General features: G+C 41.3%; 1 protein-coding gene across 4 annotated transcripts in view; it reads left to right on the plus strand.

The window, feature by feature from the left end:
• The first annotated feature begins 3,459 nt into the window (after positions 1-3,459).
• NBEAL1 (neurobeachin like 1) overlaps positions 3,460-21,606 on the plus strand; it is a 155,093-nt gene continuing 136,946 nt past the window's right edge. For 3 of the 4 annotated variants that reach the window (XM_040984463.1, XM_040984464.1, XM_040984465.1), the window contains exon 1: positions 4,290-4,688. In XM_040984463.1, the coding sequence (XP_040840397.1) occupies positions 4,638-4,688 (51 nt within the window). In that variant the 5' untranslated portion in view covers positions 4,290-4,637. Of the gene's footprint in view, positions 3,570-4,289; positions 4,689-21,606 lie in introns of those variants that run through there. The other variant, XM_040984461.1, reaches the window with a different exon arrangement.

The following is a 21,606-nucleotide window of genomic DNA, read 5'->3' on the forward strand; positions in this document are numbered from 1 at the left end:
TCTACACAGAATAATTAGTTTTACATTTCTGTAGTATTGTTCTCACTAATCATAAGGGAAAAATGTGAATAGCTGGATGGGTCCATGCAAATCTACCAATATTAGTCCAGAATACTACTCCAAAATGAGGCAACACTCACCTGTTAACTTAGAGATCTTGACACTCAGTGTGTGGACTGTAATCAACAGCACTGGTATCATTTGGAAGCTTGATACCTGCTGACCCACTCATTCTAGTCCCACTGGACCAAAATTAGCATTTTAACATGAGCCTTGATGGTTATTACAGAATTGAAAATTTGAGAACCAATGTGTCCAATTTTGTCACCCTTTGTGTACAATTTGTCCTAGTGATTTTTGCTTTGATTTACAAATCAATTAATGTCTTATAATTGTTTTATAATGCTAGAATGAAACAGGGTGATTTTGTTCAGATAGTCAGCAAATAGTTTTTTTTTTCTTTTTTAGTTCTTTTTTAGTCCCCACTTTTCCCCCCCACATTATAACAATAGCTCAGTTTCTCAACAACAGTCACAACTCCATCATTCTGCTATTCTGACATTGTAGGTATAAACAATGGTATAAAGTCCAGCAATCTAGTGTAAAAATGTGCTTAACAGCTTCATTGGCGGTACATCTTTTGTTCAGAAGTAGAGACGCATACTGCAATGTATTTCCACTTCATTGTATACTTGCCTATAATGATCTTGTATTTTGCATGAGGGTAGCCTTATATCAGAGGAACATATGATATTTTTCCTTTTAGGATTGGCTTATTTCACTGAGCATAATGGTCTCTAGTTGGAACCATTTTGTTGCAAATAGTTTTGAGCTCCTATTGTATATAAAAGAAACTGTTCAGGAATCTAAAAATAGCAGTGAAGAAAGATGTTCACAATGCTTACAAAATACTATGAGAGAATATGCACCAACTAGACAAATTCTCCGTCAACTGGTAGGTCCTACAGGTGGAGAAGAAAATGAGGAAGAGAGGTTCCTGTTTCATGAAGAAAAGTTAGGGACTGCTTTACAGTCACACATCAGGACATTTTGGCGTAGAGACTGGAGATTGATGTGGATAGCCAGAGTAAAAAGCATTCCAACCACAGGGAATGTATGTGAAAAATCTCTGAGCCTGGATTGTGTTTTGGGCATTTAAGAAGCAGCAAGGAGCACGCAAAAGTCTGCCCGGTGGTAAAACCAGACCTGCCTAGTAACAGAAGGCTGAGGGAAGTGTGGAACAAAAACGCCTTGTGGGCTCCATGAAGGCAGGGAAGCTACTGAGGGGTTTTAGGCATTGAAGTGAATTTTTAAAAGCAAAATGTTAAAAGATCACTCTGCTATATTAAGAATAGTCTGTGGGTGGGGGAGCATGTAGGCAGAGACAGGGAGACAGATTGAAAGTCTATTAGAATAATCCAGAGAAAATTCTGTGGCAACTCATACCAGGGCAAGTAGAGGTGATGGTAATATGCAGAAATTTGTGGGTTAGAAAAAAATATGTATATAAAATTAAAAATATATACAATTTTATTTATTTTAATTGGAAAGTCAGATATAAAGAGAGGAGGAGAGATAGAGATGAAAATCTTCAATCTGCTGGGGCCTGGTGTGATAGTGTAGTGGTTTAAGTCTTCATCTTTCACACGCTGGGATCCCATATGGGCGCTGGTTCTAATCCCAGCAGCCCTGCTTCCCATCCAGCTCCCTGCTTGTGGCCTGAGAAAGCGGTCGAGGACAGCCCAAAGCCTTGGGACCCTGCACCCACTTGGGAGACCCAGAAGAGCTCCTCGCTAAGGATTGGCTCAGCTTCAGCCATTGCGGTCACTTGGGGAGTGAACCATCAGATGGAAGATCTTCCTCTCTGTCTCGCCTCCTCTCTGTATATCTGCCTTTTCAATAAAAATAAATAAATCTTAAAAAAAAAAAACTTCCATCTGCTGATCACTCCCCAAGTGGCTGCAATGGCCAGAGCTGAACCAATCTGAAGACAGGAGCCAGGAGCCTCTTCTGGGTCTCCCATGTGGGTACAGGGGCCCAAGGTTTTGGCCCATTCTCCACTGTTTTCCCAGGCCTCAAGCAGGGAGCTGGATCGGAGTTGGGCCTCTAGGTCATGAAGTGGTGCCTATATGGGATCCCGGTGTGTGCAAGACCTTAGACACTAGGCTATTGCATTGGGCTCAGATTAGAAATATATTTTGAAGATAGAGGTGAAAGCATTAGTTGGATGTGAAATATATGTGAGAGATGGCAGGTATACCTTTTAGGTTCTTGGGCTGAGCAACTTAACCAAGGAAGTTGCTAAAGATTAAAATGGAAAAAGCTCACTGGAAGAGAACTTTAGCCCTGGAAGCTTTGACATGTTAAGTTTCACACTTTTGCTAAACCATCCAGGAGAAATGCTGAATGTAAGATGTAGCTTCCCCATGCAAAAACTGAAGGACGAACTTGTAAGTAATCCCTTCCATTCCTGCCATGGTAGGGCGAAAGGACTATTGATCATAGTAAAGGCACAGACATCACTGTGTTGTGATGCAATTGTGAGCACTGCAACTTGAATTTCACCTGCAACAGACTATTACTCTTTTTTTATTATAATCACTTAAAAGCTTGAGAAGCAGAGGGGGGAGCAGTAAAACAGATACAGGGAGTGACAGCAGAAATCTGTCATCTACCGATATGCTCTGCAGATGCTTTTAATGTCTGCTGGCTGGGGCTGAAGCCTGCTCTTGGATATGCTTACACATTTTCACAATTACCCTACTTAAAAAAATGCTCAGATTTAACAAAGGTTATTAAACTTCAGTGTTTTTCCTCCCTTAAACAAAACTAAAACCTGCAAGTCTTTTATAGCTAGTGAATGCAGCCACGTACTTCTCATACCCCACTCCGCCCCCGAACTCCGTCTTCACAGAAAACCCTAATGGAGGTTTTCGTGGTTGTAAAACAAATCCTTTGGGTTTGACACTCCGGGACGGCAAAACGATGGGTCACAAGCATGATTAGTGAAAAGGAGGTTTTTTCCCCTGGGGATTGAGTCTGTTGTCCTTTTACATTACTACAAACTTCAAACTCAACCACATTCTCTACAGAAACCCCAGTAGGGTTCCAGTCCCGGAAGATTCCCGGAAATGACGCCAGCAGCCTAGAGCTCCCTCGGTCCGTCCGTACAGGGACGGGGCGTTTACGTCACCACGCCGGCCCGCCTACACGCACAGCTGGGACCAGGCTGACCCTCTCGCCAGTCTCCCGGAGTCTGGCGGACTGCGGCTGCGCGGGTATGTGGGGCGGGGCTCCGTGACGCCCCGCCCCGTCCCCTGTCGGCGCGACCATTGAAGGGCCGGCGCCCGAGGGCCGGGCGAAACCTCAGCCACCGGAATGATTAGCCGAGGGGCCCGCCCCGCCCCCTGGCCACGCCCACCGGGCGCCGTCGCCGCCCCGCCTCCCTCAGGCCCCCGCCTCCCTAGCAGTGAGGTGACACGGGGCTTCGCCTTGGGGAAAAAGGGGGCGACCGATGCAAGTTTAGGCGGCTGCGAGGGCTCGGCGGTGGGCACCCCGCAGGGAGCGCGGTGAGGGGAAGCGGGACGGCGGGGAAAGGGGGGCCGCGCGGCGACCCACGGGGAGGTGGGTGCCGGGTTACGGAGGCTGTGGAGTGAGGGGCGGCTGTGAGGGGGCGAGGCTGTCCCGGGCGTGTCCCGTGCCGTCGCGCTGGCGTGGATTGCGGTTCCGGAGTCGCTCGGCTCGCGTCGCCCCCAGCTCTAAAGCTTTTTTCTTGACAGCTTGGCACACCTTTAAGTTGGACTGCCTTCCCCAGGATGGCAAGAGGAAATTTAATGATTCCCGAAAACCCTGGGTGGGGGGGCTTTCTCGGGATGCTTTCCCCGCCGGGGAGCGCGTGCCCCACTCTTACTCCCGGTAGAGAGGCCCAGGTGGGCAGGTTGACTTTCACCCTGAGGATTGTTAAGACAAACAAACCAGGAATTCTTCCTCCCTGCCCCCCTCCGGCCCGCCCCGCGCCGAGCCCTGCCCTGCAACCAGCAAACATTCCCCACAACTTTTAAGAAGCTGACTAGAAAATTCTAAGAGGTTTTGTGTATTTGACCTATTGCCTTCGAATAATACTCCTAGTCTTTACCTCTGTGGAGGATTTTTGAGTGGCAGGGCAATCTTTTTAAAGCCTCAAAGCAGTGTTGGGTTATCTATCAATACTTATCTTTGTGAGTCTAACCCTGGAGGGTTCTCTGCTTTTACATTGTGGTGACAAGCTGTGTTTCAGGTTTTCTTGAAACACAGAAGTTTCTGTGAAGTCGAAGCAATCGGTGGAAAAGTTCAGCCGATTGTTTTTAGCAGAGGAACCTGATAAACTTCTCAAATGTCTAGATCGTTCAGTGTGGTCCCTTTTGTGATGGAGCTTTGGGTATTTCTTTTACAGGTTTGTTTAAATCCCACCTCCACCGAGTTAACAACTGGAGACTCGCATCCTGGCCAGAAGACAGTCAGCTTTTTCCTCTTTTTTCCCCCCCAACTGCTTTGAGCTTTGCTGTGGTGGAGGAAAACTTCAAAAATAAAATGAACATGCTGTGGTATTGAGCATTTTTTTTTAACGGAAAAATAAAAGTGCCCAAGTGAAAATCAGAATGGCATCTAGAGAGAGGCTGTTTGAACTTTGGATGCTTTATTGCACAAAGGTAAATGCCTTCCTTTTTATTTGCATGTTTAAAAAATAGTTTTTATGAAGTTTGTAACCAGCCTTGCTGTTATTTACTGAACAGTGTATTTGTTTATATTAATAAACACGGCCTTAAAAATACGGATAAGGGATTCTGTTCGGCTTTTCAGATTCGAGCATGCACATAAATATTGGCATACTATTAAACACCATAGAGTGGTTTTTTTGTTGTTGTTGTTGCTGTTGTTTGATGTTTACGCTTCCGTGATTTCAGAATTATGTAAGTAAAATTATGCTCATAAGGGAAAATTTAGAATATTTTTGTTTTTGTTTATGCCTTTCTTTTTCTTTCATAGAAGGTGTAGGCTAGCCGTTTCTGTGGGAAGGGCACTAGGTATTTTTCTCATGGTTAACCTTTAAAACGGTATAAAAAGATAATTGCTGGAGATACCGTGTGTGATGGCTACTTGGTTAGCACTTGGGGACCGTTGCCTTATTTGATCCTCACCACACTTCAGCAGGCAGGTGTTAAATTCTCCTGCTTCGGATCAGTTTCAGCAGAAAACTGATGTGGAGATTGCTGCGAGGGAGGGGTGGGGCTGAGCCTGCACTCAGGATTGCCTTCTGACTCAAGTCCACGGTTCCATCCAGTGTGGCTTTTTTTTCCCCCTTTTCCTTCCTTGTCTTTGGGACTGTTTCCACGGTGGCTTTGACTTTAGGTTTCTGAGGAGGACACCACTTAAACACCTCTTGCAAATGAGGAGGTGTTTTACTGCCCTGAGGAGTGATGAGGGTCAGCTGCGCAAACTCTGTAGGTGAAGTTTTCAATCAGCAGGCTCTGGTTGCTGTGTCATCTCTTCCATTTTTCTCTTTGATACTTAAGCTCTCTGAAAAGCAAGTTATTTTTCAAACAGTGATATCATTCATATGTAATTCTAAATTTGAGAGTTCACACTGGAATTTAATGTGGTATCCTGGTTTGATATTTATTATAATTACAAACGGATGTAAGTGTTGGAATGTTTAATATGGGATTTTAACTTAAACTCGAGTTTTGTGTAATTTAACGCCGGAATTACTTTTCAAAATAAACATCTCTTCCAATAAAGGAGCAGCAGTCAAATTCATCAGGCACTTTTCACAATAGTCACTGACATCTTTGCCAAAAGTCAAATGTATATGTAACATAAATGCCCGATAGGTTAACAATAATAAAAAAATACATTAAATTTACTACCTCTATTTTTAGAATAATAAAAGATAAATGGGGTTACATTGTCTTATTAATTAATTGTATTTCAAGGGAGAGTTAATATTTTATTTAAGTGAGGCGGTACTCGCTTAAAGGGTGGTATAGTTCACGGACGTACACAACATTGTATCCTTAATGACTTAATATAGATGTTAATGCTTACTCTTGAAATGTCTGTCCTCGGCAGTGAAGGACCTTCATGGTCAAATTCTGAAGCTTATCTATAAGTGGAAGATAAATCCTGTTTTTATTTAAGGTGCAAACAATTTGTGTGGGTAGCAAGGTTAACTTTTTTTCAGTTATTTTTAAAGACTAGCTGTTTCACAACATGATCTTATGCTTCGTAGGTTCATGGGTGCACAATCTTCTATTGCCAACCTGTTGAATCAGATAATGACCAGATTACACTTCATGGAGTGAATTCTTAAGCCCATCAATATTACAGATTTAAAGGTTCAAATTTAAGCCCTGCTTGCCTGCCTTTTCCCCCTTTACCTGGTAAACATTTTAGACTTTAAAAAAAAATCTTCTAATGGACTTTTCGGAGATTTCTGGACTCTTCAGTTCTTAGAAAGATGTTTTTGATAGGTTTAGTTCGAAGAGCTTCTTAGATCTCTTTGAGGAGTAGAGTTCTGTGTTGTAGTCTAGTTTTGGGTCTCGCTGTTTCGTTATCTTGAGTAAGAGCTAACCTCTGGGTTTCTAGTTTTCTTCTTTTTGAGTGAGGATGTGTATGGGGAGAATGCTCTTTTAATCATCATTTAAATTGTTTGTTTTGACAAGTAATTTGTAAAAAAATTTTTTCTGTGGATTGTTTTATAGGATGCTTTAAACTTTTCTTTCCTCTGTAAACTTGTAAAGATTTATTTATTTGCTCATTTTTATGGAAAATCAGATTTATAGAAAGAAGGAGAGATAGAAAGATCTTCATCCACTGGCTTATTCCCCAAGTGGTCAGAATGGCTGGAGCTGAGCTGATCTGAAGCTAGGAGCTAGGAGCTTCTTCCAGATCCCCTTTGCAGGTGCAGGGTCCTAAGACTTTGGGCTGTCCTCGAGCGCTTTTCCAAGCCACAAGCAGGGAGCTGAAAGGAAAGTGGGGCAGCTGGGATACGAACTGGTGCCCTTATGGGATCCCAATAAGTGCAAGGCGAGGACTTCAGCTATTAGGCTACTTCACTGGACCCTTCTCAGTAAACTTTTATTATGGAAATTTCAAACATGCCTAAAGTAGGAAAGAAGTTATAGTCCGCTGTTTTGTATCTGTTATGCATTTTTAACAATTACCAGTTCTGGGCCCGGCAGCATGGCCTAGGGGCTGACTTGCCCTGAATGTGCTGGGATCCCATATGGGTGCAGGTTCTAATCCCGACAGTTCCACTTCCCATCCAGCTCCCTGCTTGTGGCCTGGGAAAGCAGTTGAGGACACTTCAAAGCCTTGGGACCCTGCACCCGCGTGGGAGACGTGGAGGAGGTTCGTGGCTTCGGATTGGCACAGCACCGGGTGTTGTGGTCACTTGGGGAGTGAATCATCAGACAGAAGACCTTCCATTCTGTCTCTCCTTCTCCCTGTATATCTGCCTTTCTAATAAAAATAAATAAATCTTTAAAAAGAAAACAATTACCAGTTCATATTCAATCCTGTTTCATCTTATAAACTTCCTTTTCCCTAGCCTCCCACTCCAAATTATCTTAAGCGCATCTCAGTCAACTTAGGATATTACCCATAAGTATTTAAAAATACATCTAGAAAATAAGCGTTAAAAACAATCATAGCTCAATTTTGTCCCAGTGCGATGGCCTAGAGGCTGAAGTCCTTGCCTTGAACGCATTGGGATCCCATATGGACGACTTCTAATCCCGGCAGCTCCACTTCCCGTCCAGCTCCCTGCTTGTGGCCTGGAAAAGCAGTCGAGGACGGCCCAAAGCCTTGGGACCCTGCGCCCATGTGGGAGACCTGGAAGAGGCTCCTAACTTCTAGCTTCAGACTGGCTCAGCTCTGGCTGTTGCAGTCACTTGGGGAGTGAATCATGGAACAGAACATCTTCCTCTGTCTCTCCTCCTCTCTGTGTATCTGACTTACCAATTAAAATAAATAAATCTTTAAAAAAATCATAGCACAATTTATCAGATATGTATGTCAACAGTGCAAGCTTTCCTGCTGGTGTTAGTATCTTTCCATTGTTTGAGTCAGTATTTAAGTAGTGTATATAGTATTTTGTTGAAAATGTTTGTTAGTCCTTTAATCTGTGGCTTCCCCTTCATTGTACTGTGCCATTCTTTGCTATTTATTTATTAAAGAAGCCCTGGGTTTTTCTGCGATCTAGATTTTGTTTATTGAATTTCCTTGCTTTTATTTGTTCCTTTCTTCCCATGGTGCCTCTGTACTGGGAGATCTAGAGTTCATTGATTCAGGTTCTATTTGATTTTGGGAAAGTGACAGTAATTCCTAAGTGTAGGGGCCATCAGTGTTCCTTCATGTGCATGACTTTATTAGGATTTTGCAACAACTGTAATGCTCTTCTCACATTTCTTTATTAGTTGAGCTCATAGAGATGTGTCTCTCCATGAATTATTTGACGACGATTGTTCCAGAAGTGAAGGCTGGTAGCATAAATGTTGGACTTCTGTGTCAGTGTTTCTGAATAAGGACTTGATTTCCTAGCATTCTCCCAAGGAGACGAGTTACTTTCAAGTATTAAGATTGTCTTTAGAGATTAAAATTTAAGCAGAATGCCTGCCATTTTGCTGCCCTGATTGCTTTGTTCTCAACATTATTTACACCCCTGACTGAGGATAACTCTGACATTGATGAAGATCTGTTTCGGAAGTTGTCCTCTGTGTTTGCTTTCTTGCTAAGCTCAGCGCTCCTTGTAGTCCCCATCACAGTAGATCATCATTAAGGTGCCAACACAGTGCTTAATGTAATGTTCTGAAAGTTGTCACTAAACAGCATGAAAGTTTTAACACCTGTGGTAAATAGAAGGACTAATTCAGATAGAGTTCTAGTTGATGAAAAGAATGCTAATGGAATATATCTTTGCTTGTTAGTCTTTTGTATATTTGTCTGAAACGCTAGTAATTGAATTCCTTTAAATAAAATGGAACTGAGTTACTCAATTTTAAAATAAATTTTTAAATAAATTTTAAACTTTTAAATAAAATTGAACTAAGTTTCTCAGATTCTGTATATATTATTAAATTCAATATTAATAAGAACTTTGGTTCAAGAAATTTGGCAAAAGTTTCTTTTCAAGAAGTTTTATTTGATTTTTTTTTGACTTGTAATTATGTATTTCTGGGGTTCAGTGTGATATTCTGATACTTGTATGTGTTGTGGAATGACCAAATTAGGCTAGTGAATGTATTTGTTATCTCATACCTTACATTTCTTCGTAGTGTGCAGTTTTGTTATTAAACTTTCCTAACTTTTCACCATTTTAAAAAATATTTATTTTTTTCTTTGATGGGTATAATTAGAGGGAGGGGGCAAGATCTTCCATCCACTGCTTTACTCCCCAACTGGCTGCGAAGAGGTGGAGCTGGGCTGATCTGAAGCCAGGAGTCAGGAGTAAATGAGTTTCCCATGTGGGTGCAGGGACCCAAGGCATAGATCAGTCTTCCACTGCTTTCCCAGAGCGTAAGTAGGATCAGGAAGTGGGTCCAGCTGGCGCTGGCTCAATCTTTCACTTTTTTATAGGAATAAGATTTAATTACACTGTTAGAAACATGTATCTTCCTAATAAATTATTAACCCATTAGATTAATAGTTAAACATCTAATAGTCTAATCTGAGAATTAGATTATTAATTTGATACAGCTGAGGTAACATGTGATTTCCCAACATTTGTGATCTTTAGTGATGCTTTCAGCAGTGTGTAGGACTCCCAGTTCAAATGTTGTAGTCTGAGCCTTGTTGCCTCCTGATGATCATTCCCACCAAGGATTTAGTTAGCAAGGCATTTCTTACAGCTCTTAGTAACAGGTATAGTCTTATATGGCGGGGGTTTAGTTTAGTACTTAACTAGCCAATGTCTGATGTTTTTCTTAAGTATAGGAGGCAAGAATGACTTCTTTTTTTTAATGTCTAAAGCTTTTAGTTTGTTATGTGACAGCTTTGATTTCCTGTATTACCATACAACTTTTTTGAAAGAGTGACAGAGAGGGGGAGACAGAAAGAGATCTTTCTTAGTTGTATCTGCAGGAAGTTGGAGAAAGAGTGGAACAGCTAGGACTGGAACCAACTCTCTGGTAATCGATGCCAGCTTTGCAAGGGATTGCTTAACCTGCTGCGTCAGACCACTGGTCCCCAGCATCTTTCTTAATATTATATTTATAGTGAAAAATTCCGTGAAGCTCCAGAGTCTGGGGCAGGATTTAGATTCAGTTCTCCAGCTGATCTAAAGGACCAAAAACAGTTTACTTCGTTTTCTTTCACCTCAGCTTTTTCATCTGTCAACTGGAAAAATAGTGAATTTACAACTCTGAAAGTTGTTGAGAAAAATGATTGTTTTTAAATGTAGGTTAATCAGTGGAAGAAAAGTGTAACCTCTTTTTGTATCTTACATGTTTATTTACAAACCTCTATTTGTAACTTAACATGTATTAGTCTATGTATCATGATTTCCATTTTCCTTTATCTATATAATAATTGAAGAAATATTCCCCTTTTTAGAAATGAAGCTCTTATAATTTCTTGATTTTTTAGCTGTCTTGTTTTTGGTTTCAAGTACAGTGCTTGATTATCTTGAATAATGATTTGAGGTTTTTTCCTTTATTCTAAACCAAGTTTGTTTTGGACCTTGGTGATGCTCCATTTCCTGCTGTTGCCCTTTGTCCTGCTAAATCTGGAATATGACTGAAATGGATAGTTCTGCAGTGAGGTCAGAGTAACTTTCCTTTTCAGAATAAGTTTTTCTTCATGAAGAAAATAGGATTTAGAGGTATTTTATTCAGATAGAAAGGCAAATACTTCTTTCTGAATATTAATGTGGGAAAATTGAATGGATGATTATTAAGAAAATTATCAGTATAACAATGCAATGTTATGATTCTAGGGAAGCTTTTAATAAGATGGATTAAACTCATCAAGCCATACAATTTAACCCTCATTTCTTTCATTTGCAAGAAAGGACTCTTGGCTTTTTATGACTTAATACTGATATTATTGTAGTGAGATAATTTTTGGATTTACAGAAAAAATCATTAGCAGTAAATAGTAGTAGTTATAGTTCCATGCTTGTTACATGTAAAACCAAAAAATTATTTGTTACAGCTAGAACTGAGGGTAACACTCAGGCAATGAATATTACCTTTGTGGTTTGATTTGAAGAGCTTATATAGTATTCTAAAAGTTAAGATACAGAAACATTTTGAAATTTCCCTGACAGATGGTGGAATGGTAGTATTTAATGTATAGTCATGTAGTATACTGTCTAGATGTGGAAGAACTTTAAATAATTTCCATTTTTTAAAATTGTTACATGGGCCCATCATTCACACGGTTAGCTTAGTAAAGTTTGTTCAGATAAGCATGCTCAATTTTAGTTCCTAGAGAACATTAGCAAATGAATCTTGAGAAGTGAGATCTGTGCTAGAAATAATGATTTGAGGAATTATATTGGCAGTCATGTTGGCATATACTAGCAGTGTAAGAAGAGAAGTGGATAGAAGTCAGAAGTCCTGGAACATTGTCATTTAAGAAGAGAGTAGAAGAACAGTTTATAAGGAGGATGAGAAGACTACTAAGAATGAGTGGTTGCTTCAGAAAGTTGAGGGATATCATGAGGAAGGCGGTAGTTAGCTGGGCCACACTCAGCATAGCAGTCAAGAAAAGCATTTTGGAGCATTTTTGGAATTTGACAGTTTAGAGGTTGCTAGTAGCTCCAAAAAAATCAATTTTGAATCCTATGGGAGGAACAATGTTAAAAATACAAGTCCTCAGTTGATTAATTGAAAATAAATTTAATTTATTTCAAAGATGGGGTGGGGATGAGGGAAAAGTGAAACAGAGAAACAAGAGCATAAATCTTTTATCTATTGGTTCATTCCCCAAATATCTACTACAACCAGATGAAAGCTAGGAGCCTAGAACTCAATCCAGAGCTTCCACATGGGCCACAACAACTTGAATCATTGCCACTGCATCTCAAGGTGTACATTAGAAGGAAGCTGGAATTGGAAGTAGAGCCAGGGCATTCTGATGTGGAATGTGAGCATTCTAAATGGTGACTTTTTTTTCTAAGATTTATCTATTTAGGGCTCGGTGCGATTGCTCAGTGGCTAAATCCTTGCCTTACAAGCACCAGGATCACATATGGACACTAATTTGTGTCCCAGCTGCTCCACTTTCCATCTGGGTCCCTGCTTGTGGCCTGGGAAAGCAGTAGAGGATGGCCCAAAGCTTTGGGAGCCTACACCCACATAGGAGACTTGGAAGAGGCTCCTGACTTTGGGTTGGCTTAGCTCAAGCCATAACAGGCATTTGAGGAGTGAACCAGTAGACAGAAAATCTTTCTGTCTCTCCCTCTTTCTGTAAATCTGCCTTTTCAATAGAAAGTAATCTTAAAAATTTTTGTCTAATTGAAAGGCAGAGTTACAGGGAAATAGAGACAGAAAGAGAGCTTCCATCTGCTGGTTTAGTCCTCAGGTGGCTGCAGTGGCCAGGCCTGAGCTTGACTGAAGCCAGAACATGGGACTCTATCTGGGTCTTTCATGTGTGTGGCAGAGCCCTTTCTGCCACTACATTTCCAGGGAGAGGGATTAGAAATAAAACAGCTCAGACTTGAACTATTTAGGGGATGCCGGCATCACAGATGACAGCTTAAATTGCTGTGCCACAATTGCAGCCCCCTAAGTGGTGTCTTCAGTGCTGTACCATTTACCTACTCTTACCAATTTTTGAAATTAAATTCAGAAAACTTAAAAAAGGATGCCAGAAAGCTGTGAATATTTAAAGATGTTTCCTCTTAATTTTTTTACCAAATGGGTAGAAGACCTTAGCTGGTTTGTATATCATGTTTTGCATGGTACTCTCCTGAGCATCTGGGAATTATCAGATTCTTATGAATTCCACTGTAACTTTAGAGCTCTGCAATCTGAAAAGCGCTCCTTTATAAATTGAATAGCCAATGATAGTCACTTATTCTTAGCACACATGTGACCACTGAGATGGAACTGTGACAGGTCCAGAAAAGTCATCCCTATTTGCTTGGACTAATAAAGGATCGATAAGGACACACAGTTTTTTATGGAATGTGATTCCTGAAAATATTTCTTATTCTTTCTTTCTTTTTTTTTTGTTTTGCTTATTTTTATTATTATCACTTTATGATACAGTTCCATAGGCCCTGGGATTTCCCTTATCCCCTCCCCAATTCCCTCTCCCCCTCACTGAGTTCCCCTGTATCATTACTATAGTATAGTTCTTCATACACAATCAAATGTCCATCATTGTGGGCATGGTCAATGTTAGAGAGTCCAGCATCCTTTTGTCAAGATAGAGTAAACAGTTTCATTGGGAGTTTATCTTTGTCTGGAAGTAGAGATGCATACTGCATTGTATCCTCACATTTGGATATGCTAGTCTCCATTTCACAGTTACTATACATCCCCTTAAATCAAAAGCCACAATACAAAATCAACAACAGGAAGAAAAATATAAGTTTGCAACACCATGAATTTAAATAATGTCCTGCTAGGTATGATAGCCTCCTTTACACAGTTACTGTACATCCCCCTAAATGAAAACCATAAAACGAAATTAACAACACCATGAAGTTAAATAACTGAATGACTAATGTGTCAACCTCAGAATTCACTGAGGAATACATCAAGAAAATGGGGGATACAGAATTCAAAACATTTGTTATAAAACTTCTTGTCAACAGCGAGAAGCACGCAAAGCAGGCATTCACGGAATTTAAGGAGTATGTCACACTGAAAATGAATCAAATGAAAGCTGATGTCAGAAATGAATACAGTGGAGCAAATTAAAAGTACAGTGGAGAGTCTCCAAAATAGAATGAAGGAGGCAGAAGAAAGAATCTCAGAATTAGAAGGTATTTCCTGTCATCAGGGGGAAACAAAAAGCTGGAAGCAGAACTGGATCAGGCCAAAGTATTCAAGAATTGAAAGACACTATTAAAAGGCCAAATATAAGAGTTATGGGAGTACCAGAAGGTGCAGAAGAGAAGCTGGGTTTGCAACTGTATTTAATGAAATAATAAAGAAAATTTCCTTGTAAGTATTTCTCAATAAATCTTAGGAATTCATGGATCCCAGTTTCAGAAACAAAACTTGATTGGCTGTTACATCTGGCATATTACTATTCTGCTTTTCCTACAGTTTTCTTTTCCTGACTCAAAATTAGCTGGCAAATTTTAGCAAAGGAGTGAGGAATAAGGACCTAGACTCTCAGCCTGCACAGTCTGCTTTCTTGGTCACAATCGTTGTTGCCTCTTTTAAGTGCAGAGTGTGTTTTCCCAGTAAACCTCAAGAACTCTGGATCGTGGTCTTGAAACATGTATCAGGTCAAACTGTGATTCTTTTGATTCTGAGACCTGTGGATGCAGAAAACATGATTCATGTCTGCGTCCCCAATATCCCCCATACTCCCTGCTTATTTTAGCATTGAATGGTGAAACCATAGGAATGCCACAGTGAAGACTTGAGGAAGGGCAAGGAGCGGTACATGAGGCACCAGTGCTCTGAATGCTGTGGGCCAAGTGGTCCCTGATCCTTCCTCTGCACTTAGAGAAGGAGTGTTCCACCATCTGATTCAGGCTGGGCCTTGAGAAAAGCTGTCAGGATCATTCATGTATTCTATACTTGTGGAGATTCTTGTTTTCTCTGTCATTTTCTTTTGACTCTTAAGAGAGCTTTGAAGGCTGTGTGTGACGTAGCTGATCCCTCAGCCTGTCCCCTGCATTGGAAAGTTGTCTGCCAACAGTGGAAGCTTCCCTTCCCTTCCCTTCTAATTTTTCAACCTTTGGTTTTCTTTTGTTGCATTGTCTGAGAACTCCAATTTGACATTCTATAGTAGTGTAAATAAGAGGCATACTGGCTTCATTCTTCGTTTTAATGAGTACAGATGTAGTTTTCCTACCATAGCAGCTTTAGATTTAGGGGTGTATATTATCTGTGTTTAACCACTTTAAATCATAGATGAAGGGTGAGCATTTGGCATAGCAGTTGAAATGCCACTTGGGATACCTGCATCCCATATCATAATGCTTGGGTTCCAGCCCACCCTTCTATTCGAACTTGCTCATGTGCACACTGTACCAGGTGATGTCTTATACACTCTAGTCTGCCACTCATATTGGAGACCTCAGTTGAGTTCCAACCTCTTGTCTTTGGCCTGATCTGTCCCTGGCTATTGTGGAGATTTGGAGTGTGAACCAATGGCTGAAAGGTCTCTCTCTCTCTTTCTCTACCTTTCAAGTAAAATGAAAATACAAGTTAAAAATATGATTTATAATGCTAGATATTTTGTTTCCTTGCTGATGTTTTCTAGATTATTGATGGTATTTCTTAAGTTGCATATTTAGCATTGTTAGAATATATTATACCGATATTAAAAGTAGTTTTAGGTGCTAGCAGTTAAGATACCTATTGGGGACCTGGTGCAATAGTCTAGTGGCTAAATTGTTGTCATGCATGCACCAGGATTGCATATAGGCACTGGTTCGTGTCCTGGCTACTCCACTTCCCATCCAGCTCCTTTCTTGTGGCCTGGGAAAGCAGTAGACAATGACCCAAACCCTTGGGACCCTGCACCCACGGGGAGACCTGGAGGAAGTTCCTGGCTTTGGACCGGCGGATCGGCACAGCACTGGCCATTGTGGTCACTTGGGGAGTGAGTCATCGGATGGAAGATCTTCCTCTGTCTCTCCTTCTCTGACTTTGCAAGCCCACTGTGCTTGGGTCATTGTCACACACAGTAGGTTGAGTTCCCGGCTTCTGGGTTCAGCCTTTTTCCTGCCTGTGCTGTTGTGGATATTTTGAGATTGAACCAGCAGATGGAAGATCTTTCTTATTGTTTTCTCTTTGTCTGCTTTTCTAAAGAAACCATGAGTGAATAAATAAATAACAAGTTTTTGGGAGGGACGGTATGACATCCCTGAGGAGAATTTGTGGTTTTAAATATATGTATGATAGAAATAGAATAAAGGCTGAACATTGATGAATTACTTGGGAAAACCAGGCTCCATAATCCATACCTCTTGAAATTTATAGCTTTGGGTAGTTCCTGAACACAATGGTACTTGTTATCAGTAGTATTTGGCGAAAGTTGTATTATATCATTTGTGAAATGGGGTTATTAAAGATAGTGTTATTTCCATCTCAGGTATGGTTTTTTGGTTGTTCTTAAAACATCACTCCGTGTGAGGAGAGCCATGTGCTTTGATTTGGCTATCTCTCTGGAGAAACCCATCTTGTGGAGGAATAAAACCTGTCACCCACTACCATGAGTGGGTTCCTCCAGTCCAGTCAGGCTTGGACACAGGAGTGCAGCTTCAGGTGACGTAATCATTACATACTCATGACAAAGGCTGAGACAGCACCACCTATCTTAGCCATTCGTCAGTCTGAAGCCAGGAGTCAGGAGCATTTTTTGGGTTTCCCATGTGGGTGCAGGGGCCTAAGGAGTTGATCTGGCTTTTGCTGCTTTCCCAGGTGTGTTAGAAGGATTGGAAGTAGCGCTAGGACATGTGTGATGCTGGCACCACAAGGCTGTGCCATGGCACAGGACCTCTGAGTCACTCTTGAATATCTGACTCAAGGAACAGTGAAATAACTAATGTTTGTTGTTTTAACCTATCAAATTGTAGAATAACTTGCTATGCCGACATGGGCAACTAGTACATTTAGGAGGATAAGGACAAGATCAAAAGAAAATGAAGGGAATTGCAGTCTTTGTAATGTGAAAATTCTTAGCTTTATTGTATTTGTATTCGGTTATTTCAGGAAATTTACATGTAACAGAAGTTTGGCATGTATTAAGCAATAGGTTTAAATTTAATGTTTTGGAGGAGGGGTTAACTCAGAAGGTAAGCCACTGGTAAAGGAGCCACCTCCCTGATTTAAATACCCACCTTTCACGTCAGGGTTCCTGGGTCCCATTTCTCACCCCTGCTCCTGATTACAAGTTCCTGCTAGTTATACCTGTGAGGCAGCAGTAATGGGTCAGTTGGTTGGGTTCCTGCCATCCACATAGGAATCTACCCCTGAGTCTTGGCTCCCAGCTTCGGCCTTGCTGAACTGTGGCTGTAACACCTATCTGGGTAGTGAATCCACCAATTATAGATCTTACTCTCTGTTTCCCTACCTCTCAAATAAATAGAGAAATATATTTATCTTTATATAAATATATATTATTAAATATATATTTATCTTTAATATATTTATCTTTAATATATTTATATGTATTTGTATGTATTGCAACGAACGGCATAAATGCAGTGTTTTCTGTACATATGTTAAATATACTTTAAAAAAAATTTGAGAAACAGAAAGATGGTTCCATCTACTGGTTCACTCCCCAGTGCCACAGTGGATGGGGAGGACCTGGACTAAAACAGGAGCTGAGAACTCAATCCAGGCTTCTCAAGAGAAGGGCAGGAACCCAGTTGCTTGGGATGTCCAAGCTCTATTGCACTGTCCTGGTTCAGGTCTCCACTCTGTTTCTGATTTTTGCTTCCTGTTGATCGGCACCCAGGGAGTCAGCAGTTGACGGCCCAAGTAGTTGAGACTTTGTCTCTTGGGGAGCTGGAGTACCTTCTTGGCTCCTTGCTTAAGCCTCACCCAGTAGTGGCTGTTGTGGGCATCTAGAAAGACAGAGCCCAGTCATTGAAACCATTACCATTGCCTCCCAAGATCTGCATTAGCAGGGTAGTAGGTAAGGAGTCAGGAACCAAAGCCAGGAATCAAATAATCCAGGATATGGAACCAAAGCCAGAAATCAAATGACCCAAGTAAGGGCACAGTGGCTCAGTTGACTGTCCTCCACTTGCATGTTGGTACCAAATTGTGTCCCACTTGCTTCACTTTTTTTTTTTTTTAGGATTTATTTGCTTTTATTGGAAAATCAGATTTACAGAGAGGAGAGACAGAGAGAAAGATCTTTCATCCACTGGTTAACTCCTCAGGTGGCTACAATGACCAAAGCTGAGCCAATCCAAAGAGCCAGGAGCTTTCCCCAGGTCTCCCACGTGGGTGCAAGGTCCCAAGGCTTTGGGCTGTCCTTAACTGCTTTCCCAGAACATAAGCAGGGATTTGGAAGAGAAATGGAACACCCAGGAAATAAATCAGTGCCCATATGAGATCCTGGAACATGCAAGGCCAGAACTTTAGCCACTAGGCTACTGTGCCATAGCCGGCTTGCTCTGTTTCTGATAAGGCTCTCTGCTTTATGTCCTGAGAAAACAGTTGAGGATGGCCCAAAGCCTTTGGACCATGCCCCCAGGTGGGAGCCCCGGAATAAGCTTCTGGCCCTTGGCTTCGGATCAGCCATTGCAGTCATTTAGGGAGTGAACTAATGGATGGAAGATCTTTCTCTCTGTCTCCTTCTCTCTCAAGTCTGTCTTTTCAGTGATTTTTTTAAAAAAGATTTATTTATTTTTATTCAAAGTGAGATATACAGAGAGGACGAGAGACAGAGAGAAAGATCTTCTGTACAATGATTCACTCCCCAAGTGAGTGCAACAGCTGATGCTGTGCCAATCCGAAGCCAAGAACCTCCTCAGGGTCTCCCACGCGGGTGCAGGTTCCCAAAGCTTTGGGCCGTCCTTGACTGCTTTCCCAGGCCACAGGCAGGGAGCTGGATGGGAAGCGGGGCCACCGGGATTAGAACCGGCGACCATATGGGATCCTGGGGTGTTCGAGGTGAGGACTTTAGCCACTAGGCCACGCCACCAGGCCCTCTTTTTCCAGTAATCTTAAACAGAAACAACCCAGGACCCTGTTGTGTGACATTAATATCTTAACCATTGTGTTAACCATTGTGCTAAGTATTTGTCCCTTTGAATATATTTTTTGAGCATCTGGGAGCGAATTTGGGAATAAATAGTCTTTGTTCTGTGTATCTTTCCAGGAGTTCCATAGGAACCTGGAAGGTTTTTTTCTTTTTGTGTTAAATATGCCTTAATGAAAAGGACTTGATCTCAGTTTCTCTGTGTTAATATCAATTGTAGTAATCAGCAAATGTGAAATGCTTGTTAGATGCCTGATACTGCTGATTGCCAGTGACATTTATCTCTTAATCTTACAAGGCAGGAAGTATTTATCTTCATTTTATAGATGAAGAACATTTTAGAGACTGAAGTGTTTCCCAAAGTGATACAGATAGTAAATTTTTTAAAATTAGGAGAAAAGCAAAATTAAAATCAAACGGGACAAGGGAAATTGTAAGGCATTTTAAGGTGTGGGAGTTTTCTGAGTTTTGGCACATAGCAAGTTGTGGAAATAATATTGATCTTTGAAAAATTTTCACAGTAGTCCTGTAAGATTCATTCTATCATAATACTCATTTGTTAAAGATTTATTGTGTTTTTATTTGAAAGGCAGAGTTACAGAAAGAAGGAAACCAGAGAGACAAACGAGAGAGAGAGAGAGAGAGAGAGAGAGAGAGAGAGAGAGAGACCGACTGATCTATTTTCCTTCTGATGATTCACTCCCCAAATGGCCACAATGGCTGGGGCTGAGCCAATGTGAAGCCAGGAGCTTCCCCTGGGTCTCCCATGCAGATGCAGGGTCTCAAGGCTTTGAATCATCCTCTGCTGCTTTCCCAGTACACAGGCAGGGAGCTAGATCTGAAGTGGAACAGCCGGGAGACAAACTGACACCTATATGGGGCATTGGTGCCACAGGGGAGGTTTAGCCTACTGTGCCATGGTGCCAACTCCCCGCCCCCCCATCCAAATACTCATTTTTATGGAGAAAAAAAAAAAACTGAAGCGCAAATATAGGGTGATTCATTCAAGAAAGTGATAACAAGGATTAGTCCAGATTGTGTGGCCCAAACACTACTGTATTGCTCGATACATTTGTGTGCTGTGTTAATGGATACAGAGTACACATAGTTTCACTATAGGAAACTAGGATAAAGCTAAACAGGATATTTACTGTTTCTGTGTGTGAAGATCTGTGTTTTTATGGCTTTTGGAGCAAAGTGTAAATGTTGTGGTTTCTCCCCACCTCCCCAGGCTTTATGGAATGTGACTTTTTTTTTAATATTATAGTTTTATGTCCTTGAGTTTATTGATTGTGACTAATCCCCCTTTTTCTCTCTTAGCACTATCATTGCTAGCCAGAAAACTTTAGACAGGTTATGTTTAGAACTTCCCTTTATGAGCTTTAAGGTAGGGAAAATTTAACTAAAAATTTAGCTCCTTTCTCTGAATAATTTTGAGGTGGCAAATGCTTAACAGATTGTTAGTGTTTTCTCAGTAAAGGAAACAACTCCATGTTTAAGGATCAGCTCTGTGCTTATACTTGCTCTGTTTCCTAGGGGTACTTTGGGCTTGGCTAACACTTGGGAACCCTGACCTTTAGAGTTTAATCCAGATGCTACAGAGTTGGTTTTTAAAAAATATTTATTTATTTATTTGTAAGGTTTATTTTATTTTTATCACAAAGTCAACTACACAGAGAGAGGGAGAGACAGAGAGGAAGATCTTCCATCCGATGATTCACTCCCTCAAGTGAGTCCTCGCCGAGCTCAGTGCATGCACAGCTCACTGTTGTCCCTGGAGTCTTAAATTCTTTGCCACGCCTCACGAAATGGCACCAGATGAGCCACTACTGGAGTTCTTGATCTGCTGGTCGGCATGTCTAAGGGCTATCCAGACCTGCTCGGGGGGAGCCTGTAGGATGCCACGTTGCAGTTCACTGAGCCAGAAATGAGTTCACTCCCAGCTCAGTGCATGCGCAGTCCTGTCCCATAGCCCTAGCCTCCTTAAACGAAATGGCTCCCGATGTGACTGTAGGGGGCTAACTAGGGTGTGAAATCCACCCTGGTCCCTCATTGCTCATCTGGGATCTACCGTTCTGTCTCTGCTCCTGGTCAAATCAAACAGACCAGCAGGATGGGCACTTCTTTGTCTGGGTTCACCACCTGAGCTCCGGCTGAAAGCCTCTTACCACCTTGTTGCTGGTGGAGTTGTGGCTGCTGGTGGAGTTCAGATTGCTGTTTGCTGAATGCTGCTGGCGTGTTCACTGCAACACCACACCATTGTGTCTGCCTGTGTCTGTCAGTCTCCCTCTGCTGTTCTGTCCTCTCCTGTTTTCTGGAATGTACCCTCTCTGCTTCACACTGGCTAATGTTTCTCTGCATTTAAATGTGTCCTTACCCTATTCTGGCATCTTGATTCTTAGATGTATAGATTTTTATAAATAAAATTAGAAGAAAAATCCGTGAGTTTTTTAAAGTGTTCAGTGACTGTTTTATGTCTAATTTCTGTTAGAAAGGAACAACGACAGGGTAACTCCAGCTGATTCTATTTGTGCAGTTCTATTTTGAATGAAAAAAATGAGTGAATAAAGGAATGACATTTTGATTGGGAATGTAAAAAGTTATGAGACTTGACAAATTTCTTACAAGAGGCGGTTGTTTTTATCTGATTTATTTCTGTTTTCTGATTTTTCAGTGATGATGCAAATAGTGGTAATTTTCAAGCTGAGTTTGGAA

This window comes from Ochotona curzoniae, unplaced genomic scaffold (genome assembly GCF_017591425.1).
Source record: "Ochotona curzoniae isolate NIBS_2020 unplaced genomic scaffold, NIBS_Ocur_1.0 contig_4148, whole genome shotgun sequence".
Lineage (NCBI taxonomy): Eukaryota > Metazoa > Chordata > Mammalia > Lagomorpha > Ochotonidae > Ochotona > Ochotona curzoniae.